This window comes from Entelurus aequoreus, linkage group LG11 (assembly GCF_033978785.1).
Source record: "Entelurus aequoreus isolate RoL-2023_Sb linkage group LG11, RoL_Eaeq_v1.1, whole genome shotgun sequence".
Classification (NCBI taxonomy): Eukaryota; Metazoa; Chordata; class Actinopteri; order Syngnathiformes; family Syngnathidae; genus Entelurus; species Entelurus aequoreus.
The window spans coordinates 33491241-33514549 of record NC_084741.1 but is presented as its reverse complement, the minus strand read 5'-3'; the positions used below and the strand labels follow the sequence as shown (position 1 = coordinate 33514549).

At 40.7% G+C, this 23309-nt stretch overlaps 1 protein-coding gene across 4 annotated transcripts in view; it reads left to right on the top strand.

Annotated features, from left to right (window-relative positions):
• The window catches only part of skap2 (src kinase associated phosphoprotein 2), a 35247-nt gene that overhangs the window by 7482 nt on the left and 4456 nt on the right, over positions 1–23309 (top strand). The window contains exons 3-11 of one of the 4 annotated variants that reach the window (XM_062063031.1): positions 3134–3159; positions 9111–9215; positions 13985–14065; positions 14395–14478; positions 14580–14704; positions 14954–15017; positions 15100–15228; positions 19412–19521; positions 20915–22737. In XM_062063031.1, coding sequence (XP_061919015.1) covers positions 3134–3159; positions 9111–9215; positions 13985–14065; positions 14395–14478; positions 14580–14704; positions 14954–15017; positions 15100–15228; positions 19412–19521; positions 20915–21148 — 958 coding nt within the window. In that variant the 3' untranslated portion in view covers positions 21149–22737. Of the gene's footprint in view, positions 1–3133; positions 3160–9107; positions 9216–13984; positions 14066–14394; positions 14479–14579; positions 14705–14953; positions 15018–15099; positions 15229–19411; positions 19522–20914; positions 22738–23309 lie in introns of those variants that run through there. The other 3 variants (XM_062063030.1, XM_062063033.1, XM_062063032.1) reach the window with 3 other exon arrangements.

Genomic DNA, 23309 nt, shown 5'->3' with positions numbered 1-23309 from the left:
ATCTCCATCATAAAAGGCCAACTAACAGGTGAGCGGTTCCACATCAGCGAGGAACCAATTCCAACACTCCTAGAGAAGCCCATCAAGAGCCTCGGAAGATGGTATAATGCAGATCTCAAAGACACCCGGCAACTTGAACAACTGCGGCAGGACACAGCTAACGGCCTCAGGCAGATTAATAGCACTGCACTACCATGGAAACTGAAGCTCTAGTGCCTCCAGTTTGGGTTGCTACCCAGACTCCGGTGGCCGTTAACTATGTATGAGGTCTAAATATGGCATGCTACTTGCTTCGAAAAGCTAGTGAACTCGCACGTAAGGAAATGGCTCGGACTTCCAAAGTGCTTCAGCATCGTTGGACTCTACAGCGACGGAGCCCTGTCGCTGCCAATCTCTAGCCTAGTCGAAGAGTTCAAATGTGCCAAGGTGAGGCTGGAGATGTCCCTCACTGACTCCCGGGACCCTGTAGTGAGAGCCGCAGCTCCTTGCCTCGTAACAGGGCGGAAGTGGACCCCAGTCACCGCTGTGCTACAGGCCAAATCAGCTTTGCTCCATCAAGCTTTACATGGACTGGCACCTCAGTATATCTCGGACCTCATCCAAATTTACACTCCTGCGCGCGCTCTGAGGTCCGAGAGCCAGCTCCAGCTCGTGGTGCCCAGGACAAGACTTAAAACCAGGGGAGACAGGGCCTTCTCTGTGGTCGGCCCTAAGCTCTGGAACACTCTGCCCCTCCATGTTCAAACTGCTTCCACAGTGGAGTGTTTTAAGTCTCGTCTTAAGACCCACTTTTATTCTTTGACTTTTAACACTACGTGAGTTGTGTGGTCTTCTGTCCTCTGTTGTCCTGTGTGTTTTTTATAAATTTTGATATCTATTTTACTGTTTTAATTGGTTTTACCCTTTAAAATAGTTTTTAATCATATTTATTTTTTATATTGTTTTTGTATTGGTTTTCTATTCACTTATTCTTTGTTTTTATTCAGTCATTGGTGTAGCATAATATTGTTTTTAATATTGTTTTTAATATTGTTTTTAACATGGCCGTGCAGCACTTTGGAAACATTCTTGTTGTGTAAATGTGCTATATAAATAAAGTGGATTGGATTGGATTGATGTAGTGGGCCACGTCCAACAAGACAGAGGAGGCTTTGGCCTTGGAACCGTAACTCCTCTCTGGCAAAAGGCATCTGCAACCAAACGTTGAACTGTGGTTGTAGAGGAAATGCGTCAGAAGGAAACAGCCAGACGTTCCAATGCCGCAACACAAGCCAAACAGGGCCGCTGGACAAGGTGGGAGGGTGTTGAAAAGAAGAAACTCACGTGGAGCAAACTTTAGGGCATGGAATCCAACAGGCTGAGTTTCATCGTTCGAGCAACATATGATGCGCTACCATCTCCCATAAACCTGCAACAATGGTTTGGAAAGGACCCATCCTGTCCCATGTGTACAACCCCAGCAACACTCAAGCACATAATGGTTGGCTGTAGAACCAGCCTCACTCAAGGCAGATATACGTGGAGACATAACCAGGTCCTCAGATGTCTAGCTGACAAACTTGAGTGCAGGAGGATATCCATCAACGCCCAACCCATCAACAACCAGGATGTGTGCCGACACCTACCAGCGTTTGTTCGGGAGGGGGAAAAGCTGAAGACGAGACCTTCAAATCCTGATCTAAGCCCATTGAATGCAGCCAAGGACTGGCAGATGCGAGTCGACTTAGGTCAGAGGCTCATTTTCCCCCCGTCGATCGCAACGACCACCCTGCTTCCAGATCTCGTCCTATGGTCTGAAACCTGCCAGCTTGTGTATATCATTGAACTGACAGTTCCGTGGGAGGATGCCATCAAAGAAGCGTATGAATGCAAAAAGCTGCGGTATTCCAACCTTGCAGCTGAGGCAGAGGACAGAGGCTGGAGGGTAAGAGTGCGCCCAGTGGAGGTGGGGTGTAGGGGCTTTGTAGCTAGCACAACAGCAAAGCTCCTTAGGGAGGTTGGAGTCAGGGGGCAGGCTCACAGACAGGCCATTAAAGAGCTGGCCAACACAGCAGAGAGGACGAGCCATTGGCTGTGGTTGAGGAGTGACACCAGCTGGGCTGCTAAGGCTAACACCTAATGGGACGCACACACCCAGGGATTTGATCACCCTGGGGTGGGCCCTTCCTCGGCAGAGGGTGTCTTGTAGTAAGCCGGGCTGAAACACCCCGTGACGCTGGGGCACACAACTGAAGATGTGTCCCAATGGTGGAAATGCCTCCCAGCAGTGTCACCTAGCCTCACTTAGGTATGCGGTCAGGTGCAAGCCTGGCTCAGGTAGGAGGACGCCCCTGCCATGCAGAGTCCCCAGGGATTGTACCAACTAGTCCTTTCAACAAAAAATGCCGGAAGTGAGTCTTGAATTTTTCCCACTGAATTTTAAAACACATCATTTTTTATACACTGAATTTTTAAATACATGCATTTTGCTAACAAATTTTCTTTCAATGAAATTGTCAGCATGATTATATGTAAAAAAAAATTCAGTTAACATAATTAAAACACAAAAAATTCAGTTACATAAATTCAGTGTGAAAAAAAAAAGCTTTTGTAAGTCAGAATCAGAATCAGAATCAGAATAGTTTTATTGCCATTGTTTGAGAATGGGTTCACAAACTAGGAATTTTTCTTGGTGCAAACGTGCGACATAAAACATAAAACATAAAACACATATAAAAAACACATATAACACATATTTGGTAATAAAAAGAGCTGTGACTGAGCTATCAAGTAAGACACAAATTAACCTTCATACATCAAGGTAACATCATCAGTCTGATTTGAATAAATGACCCTAAACTTTGAGGTGCAGTGAAAAAGCTAAGCACCCAGGTTACCAAGATGTACTTTGCCCTGGTGAAAATAAGTTCCTGGAAAAGGAGCTTGTAGTTTAACATCATCCACTTTTGCTCAACAGTAAAATAACCATGTCATTTATATTTTATTACCATCTGTATTGTAACCTTTAGGTATTTTTCAAATGTGTACATAGTTTGATACAACTTCTAACTAGTGTCAAATGTTTGCAATGACCTGATCTACCTTAGTCATCTATCTGTCTGATACTAATGTGCATGTATTGTTTCCATAACAGCTTTCCACATGATTTCAAGGATAAAAGTGAGTTGTTTTTTTTAAATATATCAACATTGATGTTCTAAACATGGGTGTTTACTCTTTCAATTCAATTTGCGCAAACCCTCGGTGAGGTGTCCCGCAATAACAAGCAAGTATGTGCAAATTTAGCTTCTCTTGTGCTATCGTATTCATGACTACACCAAGGCTATTCAATTGGCCAAATCCGGCCTGTGCATGACATCACATTGCAGAGTTTGTGGCAGATTCCTAAAAAAACCTCAGTACTCTTGTCGAGTATTTGCAGTAGCACCTTAAAAAAGCTCATTCCTGCGCAGCCATTTCGATATATTCATTGATTTGAGGCTGCCTGCCACAAAAAGATTGATACGATTTGCCACTATTTGTTCTTGCTCATGAATGCATCATAACACACCTGGTCTGCCAGAGATTAGGAAGACAGAGCAGGAGGGATCATTAGTGTTGCCATTTTGTCCAGTTTGTACCATGATTTCTGGACTTTACTTTTTCCCATATCTTGACGCTTGATACAGTGCTAATGTATGGATTTGTCCAGGTTTTCAAGCTTCACATGCCACCAATGAATTTAACCTTGTTACATCACACCGATTAAATTGCCATACGGTTTACTTTGGTCCAATGACATTGATCACATTAAATCAAACACACTCACACAATCATTCAGTCAACCATTTTGCACATTATGTGCTCACCTGTCATGGAAAGGAAATGACAAAAAGCACACAACGCCACAAAGCCGAAGACGATCAATCCGGCCTTTGAAAAAGTAAACAGCCACCGCACAAAACAGAAAACCACCACTACTAACGTTTCCTAAAAGGTCAAACTGCTACGCGCCGAAGTAGATAAAATAGAATTTCATAAGGAGGAGAAGGACGAAGACCGTGCTCAATAAGGTGTTCGGTAGGCTACCAAATGCCGTGTTACAGGCACTGTCTTTTGTTAAATTAGTGAATGAACACAACAATGTTAAAAGTGATTTTGGCTTTTAGTCAGAAGGACTATTGTTAAGTTGACAGAAAAAAATAACTCATTAAATACCCATAATAATAAGTTCAGTTAACTTAAAAAAGCAAGTCAAGGTGGGCCTTTCATTCAACACGCATGCGCCAGCAATGTGACATCACGCGCAATGTTGAACCTTGAAAATCTGATAAAATAAGTTCAACCAACATCTTATTTAGGTCTCTTAAGTAATGTTTTCTGGTGAACTACATAGCATTGTTTGTCTTTTTATGGGCAGCATGGCTCAGTGGGTAAAGTGGCCGGTTTATAGAATGGCAGGCTGTAAACGGGGGTTAGCCTGGTCAAGCTAATGTCGAGGTTACCTGCTCCTGATAGCTTGTGGTTAGCGCTTTGTGTGTGTGAATTGGTGAACCGGTGAATGTTATTAGGTACGTATTGAACATATACAGTACATATACTCCGATATAGTGACGTGCTATATAAATATAGACCATTTACCGTGTAGAACTAACTTGACTATCAGTTGTATGAACTTGACAACATATATTGAACCAACATATTTTAAAGTTATCTCAACTAATATTTTCAAGTTCATCTTAAATCAGACTTAATGTCAACTCATGTTTTGAAGTATAATATACTGTATTTTCCGCACTATAAGGCGCACCTAAAAACCTCCAATTTCCTCAAAAGCTGACAGTGCGCCTTATAACGGTGCGCCTTATAAATGGACCAATATTGAGCCACAACAGGTCTCGCAACTACGGTAACTACACCGACTTCATTTTCCCCCTTCTACGGCTGCTTACCGTAGAAGAAGAAGCGCTTCTTCTTCTATGGGGAAAAATGAAGTCGAGATAGCTACAGTTGGAAGACAAACTCGAACAGTGGGTTGTTGAACAGAGAGCAGCAAGTAGAAGTGTCAGTACAATCACTATTTGTTTTGTTGACATTCCCTTTAGCTCAGCTCCATCTAATGGATGCATAACGTAACCCCAGCCTCTACTGTAGCGTCTATTCTATGCGCCCTATAATGCGGTGCGCCTTATACATGAACAAAGTTTTAAAATAGGCCATTCATTGAAGGTGCACCTTTATAATCCGGTGCGCCTTATGGTGTGGAAAATACGGTACTTGAAACTATAAGTTAACTTAACTTAACTCAGTCAAAGCAACAAGCTGACCTGACTGAGTTGTCTTTTTTGTGTAAATATTTCATGTTTCAATGAGTATACCTGTAGCTTATAGACGTGAGCGACCGATATACAGTATGTACCAAATAAAATGTGTCTATTAATTATTAGTAATAGCATATATTGTGTTGTATATTATATTGTTTTGCTCTATTTTCAATTGTTTTTGCTTATTGTACAATGTACTGTTGAGAATTTTTCAAGTTTCTAGAGACTTCTCCAATCATTTTAGTGACTTTTTATTTACTAAAAACGACTAGCAACAAAGCTAGCATACTTTTTTGGTGTTATTGGAGACTGTACTCATGTTGAGACTCTTTACTTCTGTTGCTCCATGTCAGCGACGAACAGCAAAAGCTGCAGCGAGCGTGGCATCACACTTGCTTTGCGCTGCTGCTCCGACTGCACTTTCTCTCCTTGAAAGAACGCCACTGTCCTCCCAAAATTTGCTCTTTGCGCATTTTGTAGAAAACTGTCCGCAAGTATATCTTGGATTTATTAAAGTACGTCCACATTGCAGACATGCTGCCTCCGCTCCTGACAATCTCCTGTGTATTGCTTACGTCATCACAACATCCGGTTTCAGTGATAAAAACCATTTTTCGGCGGCAAAATTTTCAGTGCATCACTAGTGAATAGTGTGCAAATAATAGATTGTATATCCATTCATACAATATATTCATACAATATATTACTTATTATATTATATCACGTAAAAAAACACTTTTTTTGAAAGTTTGGTGGCTTTTATTTTGCCGTAGCTGGGGACACAACCCATTTAATAAATAAAAGCTACAGTTTCAAAAATTATAATAATATTGCGTATAGTTGTTTTTAATCCTAAAATTGATTCTTAGAAAAAGTGCAAAATAAATGATCATTTTTCAAAAAAATCTATTCTCGATAAAATATTGAATGAATTTCGAATAGGATTAAATAAAGATGTTTTCGGCACCCCTACTTTTCAATGGTTCTGACTCACATTATGACATTTCAACAAATAGGTCACTATGTTCACCAACTCCTTGCTCCAACGCAACACACAGTCTTGTGAGAAACACTCAGTACCTTTCCCTGCACTAAATTAAATAGATTTCTCAAATAAAATAATTTGGTTTATTCTATTTTCACACATAATTACATGTGAAGTCCCAGTTTCCCAGTCTCAGTGGTCCCCAACCTTTTTGTAGCTGCGGACTGGTCAACGCTTGAAAATTTGTCCCACGGACAAATTTTTTATTTTTATTTTTTTTGTCATAAAGAAATACAATCATGTGTGCTTACGGACTGTATCCCTGCAGACTGTATTGATCATTATTGATATATAATGAAGGAACCAGAAATATTAATAACAGAAAGAAACAACCCTTTTGTGCGAATGAGTGTGAATGAGTGTAAATAGGGGAGGGAGGTTTTTTGGGTTGGTGCACTAATTGTAAGTGTATCTTGTGTTTTTTATGTTGATTTAAAGGCCTACTGAAACCCACTACTACCAACCACGCAGTCTGATAGTTTATATATCAATGATGAAATCTTAACATTGCAACAAGTGCCAATACGGCCGGGTTAACTTATAAAGTGCAATTTTAAATTTCCCGCGAAACTTCCTGTTGAAAACGTCTATATATGATGACGTATGCGCGTGACGTCAATCGTTGAAACGGAAGTATTCGGACCCCATTGAATCCAATACAAAAAGCTCTGTTTTCATCTCAAAATTCCACAGTATTCTGTACATTTTGTGTTGGTGAATCTTTTGCAATTTGTTTAATGAACAATGAAGACTGCAAAGAAGAAAGTTGTAGGTGGGATCTGTGTATTAGCGGCGGACTACAGCAACACAACCAGGAGGACTTTGAGATGGATAGCAGACGCGCTAGCCGCCGACCTCACCTTGACTTCCTCCGTCTCCGGGCCGCCGACGGCATCTATGATCGGGTGAAGTCCTTCGTCGCGCCGTCGATCGCTGGAACGCAGGTGAGCACGGGTGTTGATGAGCAGATGAGGGCTGGCTGGCGTAGGTGGATAGCTAATGTTTTTAGCATAGCTCTGTGAGGTCCCGTTGCTAAGTTAGCTTCAATAGCGTCGTTAGCGACAGCATTGTTAACCTTCGCCAGGCTGGAAAGCATTAACCGTGTATTTACAGTTCTATGGTTTAATAGTATTGTTGATTTTCTGTCTATCCTTCCAGTCAGGGGCTTATTTCTTTTGTTTCTATATGCAGTTAAGCCCGATGCTATCACGTTAGCTCTGTAGCTAAAGTGTTTCGGCGATGTATTGTCGTGGAGATAAAAGTCACTGTGAATGTCTATTTCGCGTTTTTCGACTCATTTTCAAGAGGATATAGTATCCGAGGTGGTTTGAAATACAAATCCGTGATCCACAATAGAAAAAGGAGAGAGTGTGGAATCCAATGAGCCAGCTTGTACCTAAGTTACGGTCAGAGCGAAAACAGATGCGTCCTGCACTGCACTCTAGTCCTTCACTCTCACGTTCCTCATCCACGAAACTTTCATCCTGGCTCAAATTAATGGGGTAATCGTCGCTTTCTCGGTCCAAATCACTCTCGCTGCATTGAAAACAATGGGGAAATGTGAGGAGCCTTTCAACCTTTGACGTCACGCTACTTCCGGTACAGGCAAGGCTTTTTTTTATCAGCGACCAAAAGTTGCGAACTTTATCGTCGATGTTCTCTACTAAATCCTTTCAGCAAAAATATGGCAATATCGCGAAATAATCAAGTATGACACATAGAATGGATCTGCTATCCCCGTTTAAATAAAAAAAAATAATTTCAGTAGGCCTTTAATAAAAAAATAATAATTTTTTTTAAAAATTTTTTTTAATTTTTTGTGCGGCCCGGTACCAATCGTTCCACGGACCGGTACTGGGCCGCGGCCCGGTGGTTGGGGACCACTGCTCTATCTAATGCAACTGTTGAACGAAAGCTACATGCATCTTGTACACCCGGAGGCGATTGTGGTTATTTCAGCTTGTTTAACTAGATAGATAGATAGATAGATAGATAGTACTTTATTGATTCCTTCAGGAGAGTTCCCTCAGGAAATGTAAATTCCAGCAGCAGTGTACATAATTGAGATCGAATTTAAAAAGTAAATAATGGGGGTATATGTTATTGTTTTGCATCCCCTGTCAGCCTAATACCCCCCTCTCCCCCAGAGAGGAGTTGTACAGTCTGATGGCGTGTGGGACAAAATAGTTTTTGAGTCTATTAGTCCTGCACTTGGTGCTACTGTAAGCTACGTGGTAATGTAAATAGAAGAGAATATTACATGCTAATAAGCTAGCGCTAGGAGCGTTCAAGCTATGGATCCAATCGATAACTACAACTTTTCACTGCATTTGGTGTATTAAAGACGGGCGTGTTGTCCTCCACAGAGATTGGCTAAATACGCCTACATGCCAGAGACGACTGGTTTCCAATTGCATAATCTAGGTGTGTCAATTCCATTTTTAAAAAGATAAACACGATCAGATTAAGGTATTTCCATGTGTTGTAGAAACCTTATTTTGAATCGAAATATTGAGAAAGCTGACTAATTTAGCGCATTGAAATGTACCGATTGCTATCATATAAAGGATCTTTGAGTAACATCTTTTGCCTTAATGCCTATAAAGTGTCCTGTCATTTATTTTAAAGGATATTTTCTGTTTTATTGTTGAATTTTACAACTTTAAGAGACAGACTGCGTTAGCCATTTGATTAAATAACAAAAATAAATATTGTTTCTGAAACTGTGGCTCCCAGAAAAATGCCCTGTTATACTCCAGCAGGCGGAGATGACTCGGGTGACGATGAGGAGGAGGTGGACAGCAGCAACAACGATGGCGGCTCCCTGCAGTCCGAGCGCACAGACAGGGAGGAAGAGACTTCTGAGGGTAAACAAGCTGTAATTTCTTGGGAGTTTTCCATTTTAAACAAAAAGTGACTTTGTGTGTCGCAGTGAAAGTCACATTCCAGCTGTAACTTGGCAACACACTTTAGGAGCGTCACTGCCCCCCCCCCCCCCCCCCTACTAGTTTTACTGTTTTATGGCTCAGAGACACCCCAACGTACTTTGATGAAGTCTGAGAAAAAGCTTACCTAAAGTGTAGTATAGGCCCCTCAGAGTGGCAATATTAGGTAAACCTACAAACATAAGTTCTGCCAAGATATTAATGTACAAATATGTTGATTATTGTAGTTGGAGTTAGTGTAAGGTAAAGTAAATCTGATTGTCTCTGTAGGCAAATGTGTCCCAGTGCCATTTTTGGCTGCAGTCGCAATCTCATACAGACGAAGCAACACATTTAACCAAGTACAGCAAGACAGTGGACATCTGGTATGATAGCAATTATACAACAGTGAATTAAAATAAGTATCAATTTTACCTTAGGAAATACAATTTTAAAATTAGCTATAAAACCCCTCCTGCTGTACTTTTGAGATAGTGTCAGAATTGTTAACGTAATTTATAATTGAGTAAAATAGCCTTTAAAAACACACGAGTGAGACACATACTGTACATTCATTCATAAGATCAGAATATCACCATAATACACTGCTCAAAAAATTAAAGGAACACTTTGAAAACACATCAGATTTCAATGGTGAAAAAAAAAATGTTGGATATCTATACTGATATGGACAGTTTAATGTCTCAGGAACAAAAGGATGCCACATCTTTTGATGGAAATAAACGTTTTCAGCCTACAGAGGGCTCAGTATATAGACACCCCAAAAATCAAAGTGAAAAAATGATGTGGCAGGCTCATCCATTTTGCCTAAATTCAATTTCTGCAACTCAAAATTATTTTCAATATCTTGTGTGGCCCCCACGTGCTTGTATGCATGCTTGACAACGTCGCGGCATGCTCCTAATGAGACGACGGATGGTGTCTTGTGGGATGTCCTCCCAGATCTGTCTAAGGGCATCAGTGAGCTCCTGTAAAGTCTGAGGAGCAACCTGGCGGCGTCTGATGGACCGAAACATTATGTCCCAGAGGTGTTCTATCGGGTTTAGATCAGGTGATCGTGAGGGCCATTCAATTGTGTCACTTCCTTCATCCTCCAGATACTGTCTGCATACTCTTGCCACATGAGGCCGGGCGTTGTCGTGGACCAGGAGGAACTCAGGATCTACTGCACCAGCGTAGGGTCTGACCATGGGTGCAAGGATTTCATCCCGATACCTAATGGCAGTCAGACTGCCGTTCTCTAGCTTGTGGAGGTCTGTTCGTCCCTCCATGGAAATGCCTCCCCAGACCATCACTGACCCACCACCGAACGGGTCATGCTGAATGATGTTGCAGGCAGCATAGCACTCTCCTTGGCTTCTCCAGACCCTTTCACGTCTATCACAGGTGCTCAGGGTAAACCTGCTCTCATCTGTGAAAAGCACAGGGCGCCAGTGGCGGACTTGCCAATTCTGGTGTTCTATGGCAAATGCCAATCGAGCTCCACGGTTCTGAGCAGTGAGCACAGGTCACACTACAGGACGTCGTGCCCTGAGGCCACCCTCGTGAAGTCTGTTTCTGACTGTTTGGGCAGAGACATTCACACCAGTAGCCTGCTGGAGGTCATTCTGTAGGGCTCGGGCAGTGCTCAACCTGTTCCTCCTTGCACAAAGCAGCAGATATCGGTCCTGCTGATGGGATGAGGACCGTCTACGGCCCTGTCCAGCTCTCCTAGAGTAACTGCCTGTCTTCTGGAATCTCCTCCATGTGTTGGAAATTGTACTGGGAGACACAAATCTTCTTGCAACAGCACGCATGGATGTGCCATCCTGGAGGAGTAGGACAATCTGCGCAACTTCAGGAGGGTTAAGAAATCGCCTCCCAGTCGTGATAATAACTCTAGCTAAAGCCAACACTTGTGGAAAAACAGTTAAAAAAGATCAGGAGGGAGGAACTTGAAATGGCCTCCACCTGCAAAACCAGTCCTGTTTTGGGGGCCATCTCGTTGTTGCCCCTCTCGTGCACCTGTTGTTTATTCCATCAACACCAATGCAGCTGAAACTGATTAACAACCCCCTCTGCCACGTACCTGACCAAAACCTTATCAGAAAAGTGCAATTGAATTCATGCCATACCCTGATAAAAAAAAATGTTCCTTTTAATTTTTTTGAGTAGTGGTAGTTTATAATGCAAAACAAAGGACAAATATATTACACAGTTTTATTCTGGGTGTATATTCTCGCAGAAGAACAAGCTGGATTCCGTGCTAGAAGAAGCACTACTGAGCATATCTTCAATTGAAAAATTCCGTGCAAAGAATACATCAGCCATCTGAAGGAGTTACAACAAAACTTCATCGACTTTAAGAAGGCCGTCGACTGAGTTTGGCATGAAGCACTATGGGTTACAATGAAGAAACACAACATAAGCTCACAAATCATAGCCACTATCAGATCACTGTACAACAATGCTGTAAGTGCTGTCTTGCTGCTTGGCACTCAGCATCAAGGGTTGGAATTGGGGGTTAAATCACCAAAAATGATTCCCGGGCTCGGCACCGCTGCTGCCCACTGCTCCCCTCACCTCCCAGGGGGTGAACAAGGGGATGGGTCAAATGCAGAGGACAAATTTCACCACACCTAGTGTGTGTGTGTGACAATCATTGGTACTTTAACTTTAACTTTAACTTTAACTTTAACTTCACAAACAACACTATAAACGAACAATTCAGGACAACAGTTGGTGTGCGACAGGGCTGCCTACATTAACCATGTCTGTTTAATCTTATCTTGGAACAAACTAGGATGGATGCTTTAGAAAGCTTTGAAGAAACCATGTCAATTGGCGGAAAAAAATATGCAATATGTGTTTTTCAGATGACATTGAATTGCTCGCTAGATCTAAAGGAGAACTTAGTAATTTGACAGCAAGGCTAGATAATGTGGCAAAAACCTATATGGAATGGAAATAAGCACATAAAAGAGCAAAACAATGACAATGGGAAGTGCTTCTGACATACCAAGTCAAGGTGTCTACATGGGAGGAGAACTACTGTAGAAAGCTGAAAACTTCAAGTATCTTGGTGCCACAATTACAGCTTATGGGAAGTCTGACAAAGAGATCAGGACAAGAGTGGCCAGAACACGACCGTGTCTGACACTATTAACCAGGATTAAGTAAGAACAACACCATCTCAATAAAGCACAAAAGTCCACCTTCCTCTATTGATGTGAAAGCAGGATCTTCAAGCTTAGAAAAGAGGATTGAGGATTTTAAGATGAAATCCTGTCGTTGTCTCCTGAGAGTCCCATACACAGCTCAAAGAACCAATGAACCCATCAGAAGTGAAATACCTACAGCCATCACACAAACACAAACATCTCCTTCAAATTGTGAAAAACTGCAAACATTCCTGGTTTGGCCACATTACAAGATCAACAACAAGCATTGCACAAACTATCCTTCAAGGATCTGTGGAAGGAAAGCGAACATGAGGTCGCCCCAGAATAACTTGGAGGGATAACATCAAAACATGGACAAGCATGAGCAAGAGGTGGAAGGACTTTGTGTAATGTATCTCATCTGCTACGCCCCTACAATCTTCTAGGTCATGGGACAACTAGAACTAGATTGTGGGGGTTATTTATTGTATTAAAGGGGTCCTATTATGCAAAACCAACTTTTCTTACCTGATGGTACCTTTTTTGTGTATTTGGGATGTTGATAAGTCCCTAAAATGTGAAATCAAACCATGAAGCCATGGCGGAGATATTTATAAAACAATCTTGCCTACTTCCAAACTTGCTCCAAAGAGCTATTTGAAATTTTAGACGATTGTCGTATTTTGCTCTGGTTATGTCAGCAGATATCTCCATAAATGGTAGAGGTTTACCCGAAAAGCTTTGCGCGAGTCTGACATTTTTAATCAGTTGTAGTCAATAAGTTGCTTATTTTCTCTTTCATACATGCACATAAATGCTAAAATCCCCCGCTGCTGCCATTTCTAATAAAAAGTAGCGAATAGTTCTAACTTACATTTGTCAGGTGACTTGTTATGGATGCTCTTAAAACTACAACTTGGCTGATGGAGTGGAGACATTGAAGGAGGCTTGGCCTGGAGTAGGATTTCGCTATGTATTTTAGTACCACCCTCAAGACGGCGCGTCCTGAAGAGACGGTCCGAAAGCGGTTTGATGATGATCTGTAAAACAAAGTCCATGCAAATTTTTTAACAAAGCACCACCATTACATGTTATGTAGACCACAATGAAGTGTTCTAAATGTAGGGAATAAATCATAATTTCAATCATTTTTTTTTCCTTATTTGACAAAAAAAGGTGGCCAAATATTGTAACAAGCACAACTTGTTGAATACATACAATGTTGTGGCCGGGCAGTGTACAAATACAGTATAATGTATTACCATGTCAGGGAAGTCCAAGTAAAGCGGCGATTTGGGGTAGTGAGGTTTATTGGCCCATAAGCAGCTGCCATTTTTATGGCTTCTCTTTCACACAAAGCAACTTTGACACAGTAGTTGAACATTTGCATTGATGTTGCATAGTTCTGGGACGTCGGTGCACCCTTTTGTGTCGGAACTCATCTGTTGGATTTTTGAAGTGGAAACTGGTTAACATGGTGAATGACAGTGATGTGGCATGTAAAATTCCTGTTTTTATACGTGGCACTAATTTCCCATAACTCTCTCTCAGGATGCCATCAGTCTCCACCAGTGGCGGCGCAAGACCTGCAGTCTGTCCTTATGTCAGGATACCTCGAGAAACGCAGGAAGGGTGTGTGGTCTCCTAATAGAATACACATGTTACTTGTAAATCCAAGAGAAGTGCAGACATTCTGCCTTTACAAGATAAGAATCCTCAATTTTAAATGACATTGCGAGAAAGGTGTTAATCTAACAAGATAGTATGCTGGTTGTAGTTTGCAGTTATGTAATAATGCATAATACTGAACGTTTCTAATACAAGGTAAAATATCAGAAACAACAGCTTTTGTATTGAAATTTTACAAATTTTACCTTGCACCCAAACCAACAATGTACCATTCATTTAGGACAAAATATGTATTGTTATTTTAAGAAGATAAGTGTTCTTCTCCTCAACAGATCACAGTTTTTTCGGCCAGGAGTGGCAGAAGAGATGGTGCGCCCTAAGCTATCGCACCTTCTACTATTACGGCCATGAGAAAGGTATCCGTGTTATTTTCCTTTAACATCCAATTATTAAGAGCGGCACTTGCGCAGGATGTATGCTAGGGGACGTTGACAGTGAAATTGTTACCGTTTGACAGACAAGCAGCAGAAAGGTGAGTTTGGCATCGATGGCTACAATGTCAAAATGAACAACGGCTTGCGCAAAGACTCCAAGAAGGACTTTTGTTTTGAAATCTCCGCTCCAGGCAAGAGAGACTATCAGGTATGTTTGATTTTGCTTTTATTTTTGTCAATGTGGTTAAGCTTGGTAAAGCACCCGTGTGTTTGTGCATACATTATGAAATTTATTCATTTATTTATTTTTAACGGCGCAGCCTGTCAGGCATTTTTAACATGTTTTTAACTTGCTTGTGGAATGTTTTTTTATTCATAAATGCACTATTTGTTTATGTTAATCGATACATGAATAATTTAGCTGTGACTGTCCTATTCCTACCTGCCCTTTCATTAGTTCTGTGCGTCATCAGCCAAAGAGGCAAAGGAGTGGGTGAAATGCATAGACCTCATTTTAAAAGGTTTGGATTATTATAAAGATGATGATATTAATACTCAGAATTCACATGAGATTCAATTAGAAATCCAATGATTTGCCTATAGACATGTCTGGTATCATCCAAGAAGAGGAGGAGGAGGAGGAAGAATATAAAGTGGAAAATGATGAGGAACAACTCATGTACGATGATGTTGGACTTGCACCTGATACTGACATCTATGAGGTGCTCCCAGGTATACACACTGAAAGACAATACGCTATGTATTAATTTTATAAGAGTGGCCTATATATGGGTAAAACATGGGGATGGTTGGGGCGAGTTCAGTATATCTGAAATGTAGTTTCTGACCCAACAGCTGTGTTTAAAATTCCTTAGTTGAATGGCTCTGATTCATTTTCCTGGTCATGCCGTGCATTTTCCAGAGAGAATGTGCATCATTTGAGCCCCAAAACTGTAATAAATAGATTGGCTTAGTGGCCTCTGCCAGCCACGCCCACGAGATGTCTGAATGACAAATTGGGGACTGTATGGGAAGTCAGATAAGCACAGACTTAGGAAATTACTACTAAAAAAAAGTAAAAAGTATTGATAACGTTGACAACTAGAGATGTCCCGATCATGAGATCGGATCAGACGATTAGCTGCCGAGTCCAGCCGATCTTTACCACAGCTGTGTCCCAGTGTTTACATGGCTAAAGATTGTGCTCACCTGAAAGATTTCTTCAAAAGGGATGCACGCTAAGGGAGTAGGGATGTAACGATAAACGGTAATAATGATGGCAACCGCCGTAAAACTCCCAACGGTTAGTATTACCGTTTTTAAAAAAAATTATCGAAAAACCGAGACTAATACCTGCACTTGGATAAACTCACAAACTGACTGGCGCCTGCTCGCTAGCTGAAATGCTAACATGAACACAAGGCCATTAACGTATTTCACCATTAAGGAAGGACATACTCCAATCTAAACTCATACAAACACATTAGTGTTTGAGTAGCTAAGATAGTCAATTGTGCACATTTAACCTACAGGCTGTACTCTTAGAACAGAGTGATTGTTCTTCGCTCAGAGGAATACTAGATGGAGGTGTTTTTGCGGTGCGTTCAAGGACTGAACAGAGGACGGCAGAACGCCTGCCAGAAATAATAAATAACAGATTTTATATGTTACACACTTTTCATTTAAATACATCTTAAAGTACCAGTAGAGTGGAAAAACAAGTTGACTTTATATGCCTATTTGTGTTTCATGTATCCATTAAACCATATCCAATTGTATTTACAATCCGCAAAGTATGTGAAAATACCGTCTAAAATGCTTCAAATTCAGTCAGCCATTTTGAATATTCTGCTCCAAATACCTTCGGCCATGTCACTGGAGTAACTCTTCTGCACTCTGACCATGTTATCAGATCAGTCATACTGGAAATAAGCAAAAACTAGAAAGACATGTAGAAAGAGATGTGCTGTCTATCATTCGCAATCCCTATTTAAGACGTATACACATGTTTTTGTTTTTTTATGCATGCTAAGTAGTAAATAAAGAAATAATTTAAAAGTATGCTAACATTGTAGTCTATGGGGGCTTTTTATTTTGCCCACAAAACTCTCTAAATAACCATCGAAAATCCGCAAACAATACTCTATTTGGGGCGATATAGCTCGGTTGGTAGAGCGGCCGTGCCGGCAACTTGAGGGTTCCAGGTTCGATCCCCGCTTTCGCCATCCTAGTCACTGCCGTTGAGTCCTTGGGCAAGACACTTCACCCACCTGCTCCCAGGTACCACCCACACTGGTTTAAATGTAACTTAGATATTGGGTTTCACTATGTAAAGCGCTTTGAATCACTAGAGAAAAAGCGCTATATAAATATAATTCACTTCACTTCACACTATTTACATCTCGTGACCTGAATATTAACCAAATATTAGCAATGTTATTAAAAGCGTTAACTCAGACAAAGTATTTTAGTATTGATAACCGAGAGCTAACTATAGTTTATGCCACACTGGACTCAAGGAGAGACTTTATGAAATGAAACTGAAGATGGCAGTAATACAACATATATGGATGCAAACTGCCATAAAGAATAAGAAGAAGCTTATGCAACACTGATCCGGCGATGTCCGTTCTTCTCCTGTATCATTGTGTCAAAGTTTTGTTGTAGATTATTAATAATGCCTCTCATTTGGATATTAAGAGGATTCAGCCATGAATCTACAAGTTTTTCATCTGACATTCAGTTTATACTTGGAGGTGGAGACAAACACGCTACAACAGAAGACATTGTCAGACTCAGCAGCAACTTTTTAAAGTCTTCGTAGTGTGGATTAACATTAATTATTCATTTAAACAGTAAGATATGCACATCCTATTGGTCATCACAGTTAGAGCATACATTGTACAGTAAGCGATCGTTTTATTATGTTTGTAGTTTGTATTTCTTGTTTAGCACTTAGCAATACTGCTTAAATGCTTAGTGTTTCATTAAAGCTGGATCTGTTTAGCAGAGCTTCTAAAACTTGTAGCTCACCCTTCTTATACTCGGGATCAAAAATATAAGGTTCTGGACCATCATTAGTCCCAAGGTAATCGTTACTGGCTCCCACAAAGTCTGCATGATTTGCATTGTTAGTAGCGAAGTGATCTGCGTTCCTACCTCTACGTCATGCGACCATGTTACTGGCTTCCTCATTATCTGGCTTCCTCTTTATCTTTCAAAATGGCTCGGCAATCACCATGAGATTGATACTATTTTGATTATATTTATTTACTCTCAAACTTTATAACTCTTTCCGTGTCATACATTAGTTACAGTATATATAATAATAGCTTTAATATCGAGCCAACTTGTTTTTCCACTCTACTGGTACTTTAAAGTGCTACAGTACAAACCAATATTTCAAACAATAAAAGCTTAGTCATTAAAACAGATAAAATACTAACACTAAAACATTATCAGTGAAGCATAAGAAACACAAAACGTGCAAAATAGTGTTTTTTTAACAGTGTCTATTTACTTTAGTATTAAAAAAATAATTTGGACAAAAGATTTCAGTGTGTGTTTGAATACTTTTTGAGCACATTCTACAGCACAGCGATAGAAATTATGGTTTTGCTCACGATCACCCTGATTATACAATGTTCATATCGTTACATCCCTATATGGGAGACACAATTAAATTTTCCTGATTTATTGTTACACACATGCAGGAGTTGCATGAATTCCAGGAGGGTGCGTGTCTTGCCAGAACACCTGCTCAAACGTGCCGTTAATCCACAGTGCCGAAGATACTGTAGTGCTTTTAAGATATTATAATCCTCACCACCACGGCGAAAAATAAACAACGTTTCTTCCAAGTTTTTTCATCACTGTAGCACTAGACGTAAAGGAATGGTCAAGCCTGCTACACATACATTGAGCAGGACGACACAAGATGCTAACCGCTAAAGTGTCAATATATGAACAATACTAAAATGATTAGATCACTGTTTTTTTTCTTCTTGTTCTTCCATCCATTCATTTTCTACCGCTTGTCCCTTTTGGGGTCACAGGGTCTGGAGTCTATCCCAGCTGCACTCGAGCAAAAGGCAGGGTACACCCTGGACAAGTCGCCACCTAATTGCAGGGCCAACTCAGATAGACAGAAAAGCATTCACACTAACATTCACACACTAGGGGCAATTTAGTGTTGCCAATTAGCCTATCCACTGGTGCATGTCCTTATCATTACAAAATAGTTTTTTGGGTGGTTTTTGTTATTGTTTACATACCCAGGGAGTAAATCTCTGAATACAGGAAGGCTTTGAGGGCAAAACTTAAATGATTTAAATTGGAGCCAATAATAGGTTTTACTTTTGTCTAGTTATTGTGCACTAGTCACTTCATTTTGGTAAAAACAATGTATGTAGCATTAAATACCACAAATTTGATATATCATCTGAAAACTACAACATTGTAAGTTTAATAAGATAAGCTTTATAAATGTGTTTACTTGCTGTAAAATATTTTTATTTTCAGTTCAATAATCTATTGTCAAAGTATTGGATCGGATCTGAGGTCACAAAATGGGATTGGTATTGGAGGCCAAAAATGTTGATCGAGACATCCCTATTGATAACTAATAATTGCTCTGTACTAAAATAAATTAATGCAAATAAGGATAAAGAAAACAGTGTCATCTGGTGGCCTTTGCTACTAATGCGATGTCAACGCTCACCAATGGGTTACACTTTTCATGGTTAAAAAGAAAGTACAAGAAAGAAGAAGTGACATGGGGAAGTTCCCAACATGTGCGAATACAGAAGTGAACGTAATACTAGCAATAGATTGCAGCAAATTTCCAGATGTTTTTAGAAATGCTTAATAGAACTTGTTTGTCATAAACTCATTTACTTACTCCTGTTCTGTCCAGAGACAAGCACAGACTACCAGAACTACTACCAAGGCTTATGGGACTGCGTAGGGGACCACCCGGATGAACTGTCTTTCAAGCGCGGAGACGCCATTTACATACTGAGCAAGGTAATGAAAACCTTTCCTTGTCTATAAGAGCTACGTAGAATGTAGATATTTTCCCTAATGTACACGCTCAACAGCAATGCAAGCTGTTGAGCTAAGACCACCTGAAGGGAGGAATTCTGAGGCCTTTGGAGGAACAGGCTGTTCGTATCCTTTACTGGCAGCACCTGGCCTAATGCCTGGACCTGGATGGTTGAAGGCTGGCTTGAGGCCGACTGGGCTCCACTCTGCCTCTGGCTCTCTGATGAGGATTAAATGTGTCACGACGGAAACTGCTTTAGTCCTGTTGGCTCGCCGCGTCGTTCCATCACGTCTACACAGGGCGTTCTCGCCGTGCTGCCGCAGCCTCCAGCCCACACACTTATCAGATGTCTCTCTCACCTCGCCAAATAGGAATGTGTGTTCTCAGGAAGCCCAGGCTCAGTCCGACACGCTATTCAGAGCGGGGTGAGGATGTGTCGTCGACGTCCAATTTCCAAAGTTTTTTCAGCTAGGCAAGGGTGTGAGCTGTGGAGGACTGAGAGGACCTTCATGGCTTTAAATATACAACCAAACAGGAGTGTTTTGTTCATAACCAGTCCTTATGAAAAGAACTGGACTTTGTCATGCTACATTCAACCATCTCAAAATTGCACATTGCAGGACCAATAGGGAAAGTCAGGGATATGGTTGTGGTTTGAGTCCAAGGTGTGATATGTGCACCATTGAGACTCCAAAGCTCTTTGAGACATATTGTCAACCACACTTGCTGACAACACGCCAAGTCCTTTTCATAGTCTAGTCTGCCATCTAGTGGCGCTATCATGCAATGATTACAAAAGAGGATAAAGGCTGTTTTTTGTTTTTTTTATTATTAAATAACTACCTTTGACTAAAAGCTATAATACACCAATATGATCTAATTAAATGGCATACTAGTACCATAAATTCTGCCTTTACAGAGATAATAATGCTCAGTTTTGATGACACTGAATAGAGGTATGAATGTCACAGTAGGTTTATTTGTTTTTGTGGTTTGCAGTGGTGTACAGGTGCACTGCTTCATATTTAGCTCCTATGTAGCTATATATACATACATTTGTGTATATATATATACATACATACATGTGTGTGTGTGTGTATATATATATATATATATATATGTGTGTGTATGTATGTAATTGATTTATACAACAATTCGTTTTTTGAATTTTTTTTACGGTGTGTTTACATGATAAAGAAGCACATCAAATCTTAACATTTTCTTAAGATGAAATCTACATATAAAAATTACTTTTGTAGCTCTCATGACTAAAGATCATTTGAGTTGTGTGAAGCAGCAAACGAAACAAAGCAGACTGACGTCCCAGTGCTCAATGGCCAAATGCTTGTTTATGACTTCTCTCTTTGTGTGTAGAAAAGGGCCAAGAATCAAGTTGCCCTTTCACTCGGACTGCGAGCGCCATTAGCTGGAACCTTGGTGTTGGGGGTTGCGGCCCGCTGCGAGGGCAATGACCATAAAACCTGTCTGGGCTGCAGCGGGAGGGACAGCCGCCTCCTTGCTCCACTAACCCCTCCCTCCTCCTCCACCCAATTCCTCTTTTCCATCCCTCCCCCATTCCACAGCTCAGAAATAGCTGTAGTGTTATAGCTGCGGGACCCCCCAGTCGGCCCCAAGTGTTGATTATAGGGCTCGAAGAGGTGGGGGTGCTTTGTCCAGATATGCTGCACCAACCGACCCCCCAAACCCCTCCTCCTCTGTCCTCCCTGGTTCAAGTCACAGCACATAAAACTAATGGAGAAAAGTAACGTCTCACTTCCTTTAAGTGGCTGGAATAGTTGATAAAATGTAAACACTGTCCCAACATAATGCTCCTACTGCGGATGTTACATGACTTATATTCATCTCCTCTCTTAACACATGTTGCACAATAGCTGCTTGTAAACACTTTGTTTCTCCTTGCTCCAGGTATTAAAGCGACAGGGCAGCGTTACTTGCTGACCAAGGCTCCTGTGTGGTTAAGTGTGTGTATATATTCAGTGAAAGGTGCCATTAGTTGTCTGCAGCTGTGTGTTTGTGCTCTTGTGTTGTGTGTCTTGCACCCACTCTAGATTAACTTATTTGTCAGCCGGAACTGCACAATGAGGTGTCGCCTCTTTCAAAGTATGTCGGCAGGAAGTTGTGACGTGTATACACACGCACACACACACACTTGCAGTTGCAGGTCATTCTGGTATATTATTACAAAGGGGCTTTTGTGATGGAATGTCACTTTTATTATGTGACATGCTTACTAAGGAGAGATGGCATTGAGCAGTGTTTAATTTGCACTAGTTTGTATAGAAAATGGGTGGATAATAGAAATACTTTTCTTCAAAAAGTGGGACTGGACGTTGAGAGATGCTGTCATTGAATCAAATGCCAAATGACTTTAGTTGATGTCTGCAATGCTTCTTAATGCATCACAGCTAACCCTGGATACCATTTTAATACAGCTCATATTGGGTGTGAAATGACATTGTTTTTGGCAAAGGCATGACACTCTTCATGTTCTTATATCGCACAGCAAGCATGATAGCACAGCGAAATAATAATAATAAAATGATTTGTTTCTTGGACGGCTTAATCCTTAAGCATTGACAGTCTAAGTGGACGCAGATGTCAGCTCTGGCTTTTAAACACCGTGCAGGTTCCTACTCTTTCAGCCTTTTGCAGGGCCCTCACTGATGATTCATGTCCTGTGAAGACTTTGATGTCAGGTCATGCTCTTGTTCAAAGTGAGAGTCTCACATCCCTCCTCTGTGTCCTAGCATTTCGCTAAGCTAACAGCCACTTGGAGAGAAGCTTTTACTTTGCCCTGCCCAGATTTACACCTGGTATTTTTTTTCCACACGTTTTTGTATGCACCAAGGGAATGTGTGCGGACAGTGAAGACATAATGTGAAGTTGATGATGAATTATGGAGCAAAAATAACTGCAATGTACTATTGAAATATGATCAAATACAATAGAAGCTGGACAAGATGAACAACTGTCCATCGAGTGAGTCACTTTAATATCGATCATGATACAAGCAACACGCCATGCATGTTATTAGACCTACAGTGCATACGCTGTCTGGCTAGCTGTGTACAAACAAAATATGAAATGTGGGCTAATACTTTACAGATAATTTAATGATTGTTCACGCTTTTCAGTCAGTACAAATTGGTGTCCTATCGCATTGTTGTGCATTACAAACTCAAACGCATTTCGTGTTGACATAGAAGCTAGCTTATCTCTTGCCGTAGTTGGCTTTTACGGCTGTTACCGTAGCATGGCGATGTGTTACTACACTAAAAAAATAGTTCCTCCATGTTCGCTTTTGCAATAACAACGTCACTACAGTTTGGTTATAATTGAGGTTACGGAACGTAAATGCAGTATTGTTGACTGTTTTTGAATATATTTTTAAAGGGATTTAGAGATAGAATTGATTGTTCATGTTAGCTGCATTGCTAGCCACCTAGAACAGGACAATTTTTACATGTTAGAAAACAAAACAAAACTAAAACTTTTGTCTTCGCGTCTCTCATAATAATTGTGAACGATAGGCAAAAAAAAATAAAAAATGCAGTTCCCCTTTAAAGGGGCACTATTATACAAAACCGACTTTTCTTACCTATTGGTACCTGTTATGTATTTGTGATCTGCATAAGTCCCGAAAATGTAAAATCAAACCATGGAAGTAAAGCAGAGATATTTAAATGGGTTATATTTGTATAGCGCTTTTCTACCTTCAAGGTACTCAAAGCGTTTTGACACTATTTCC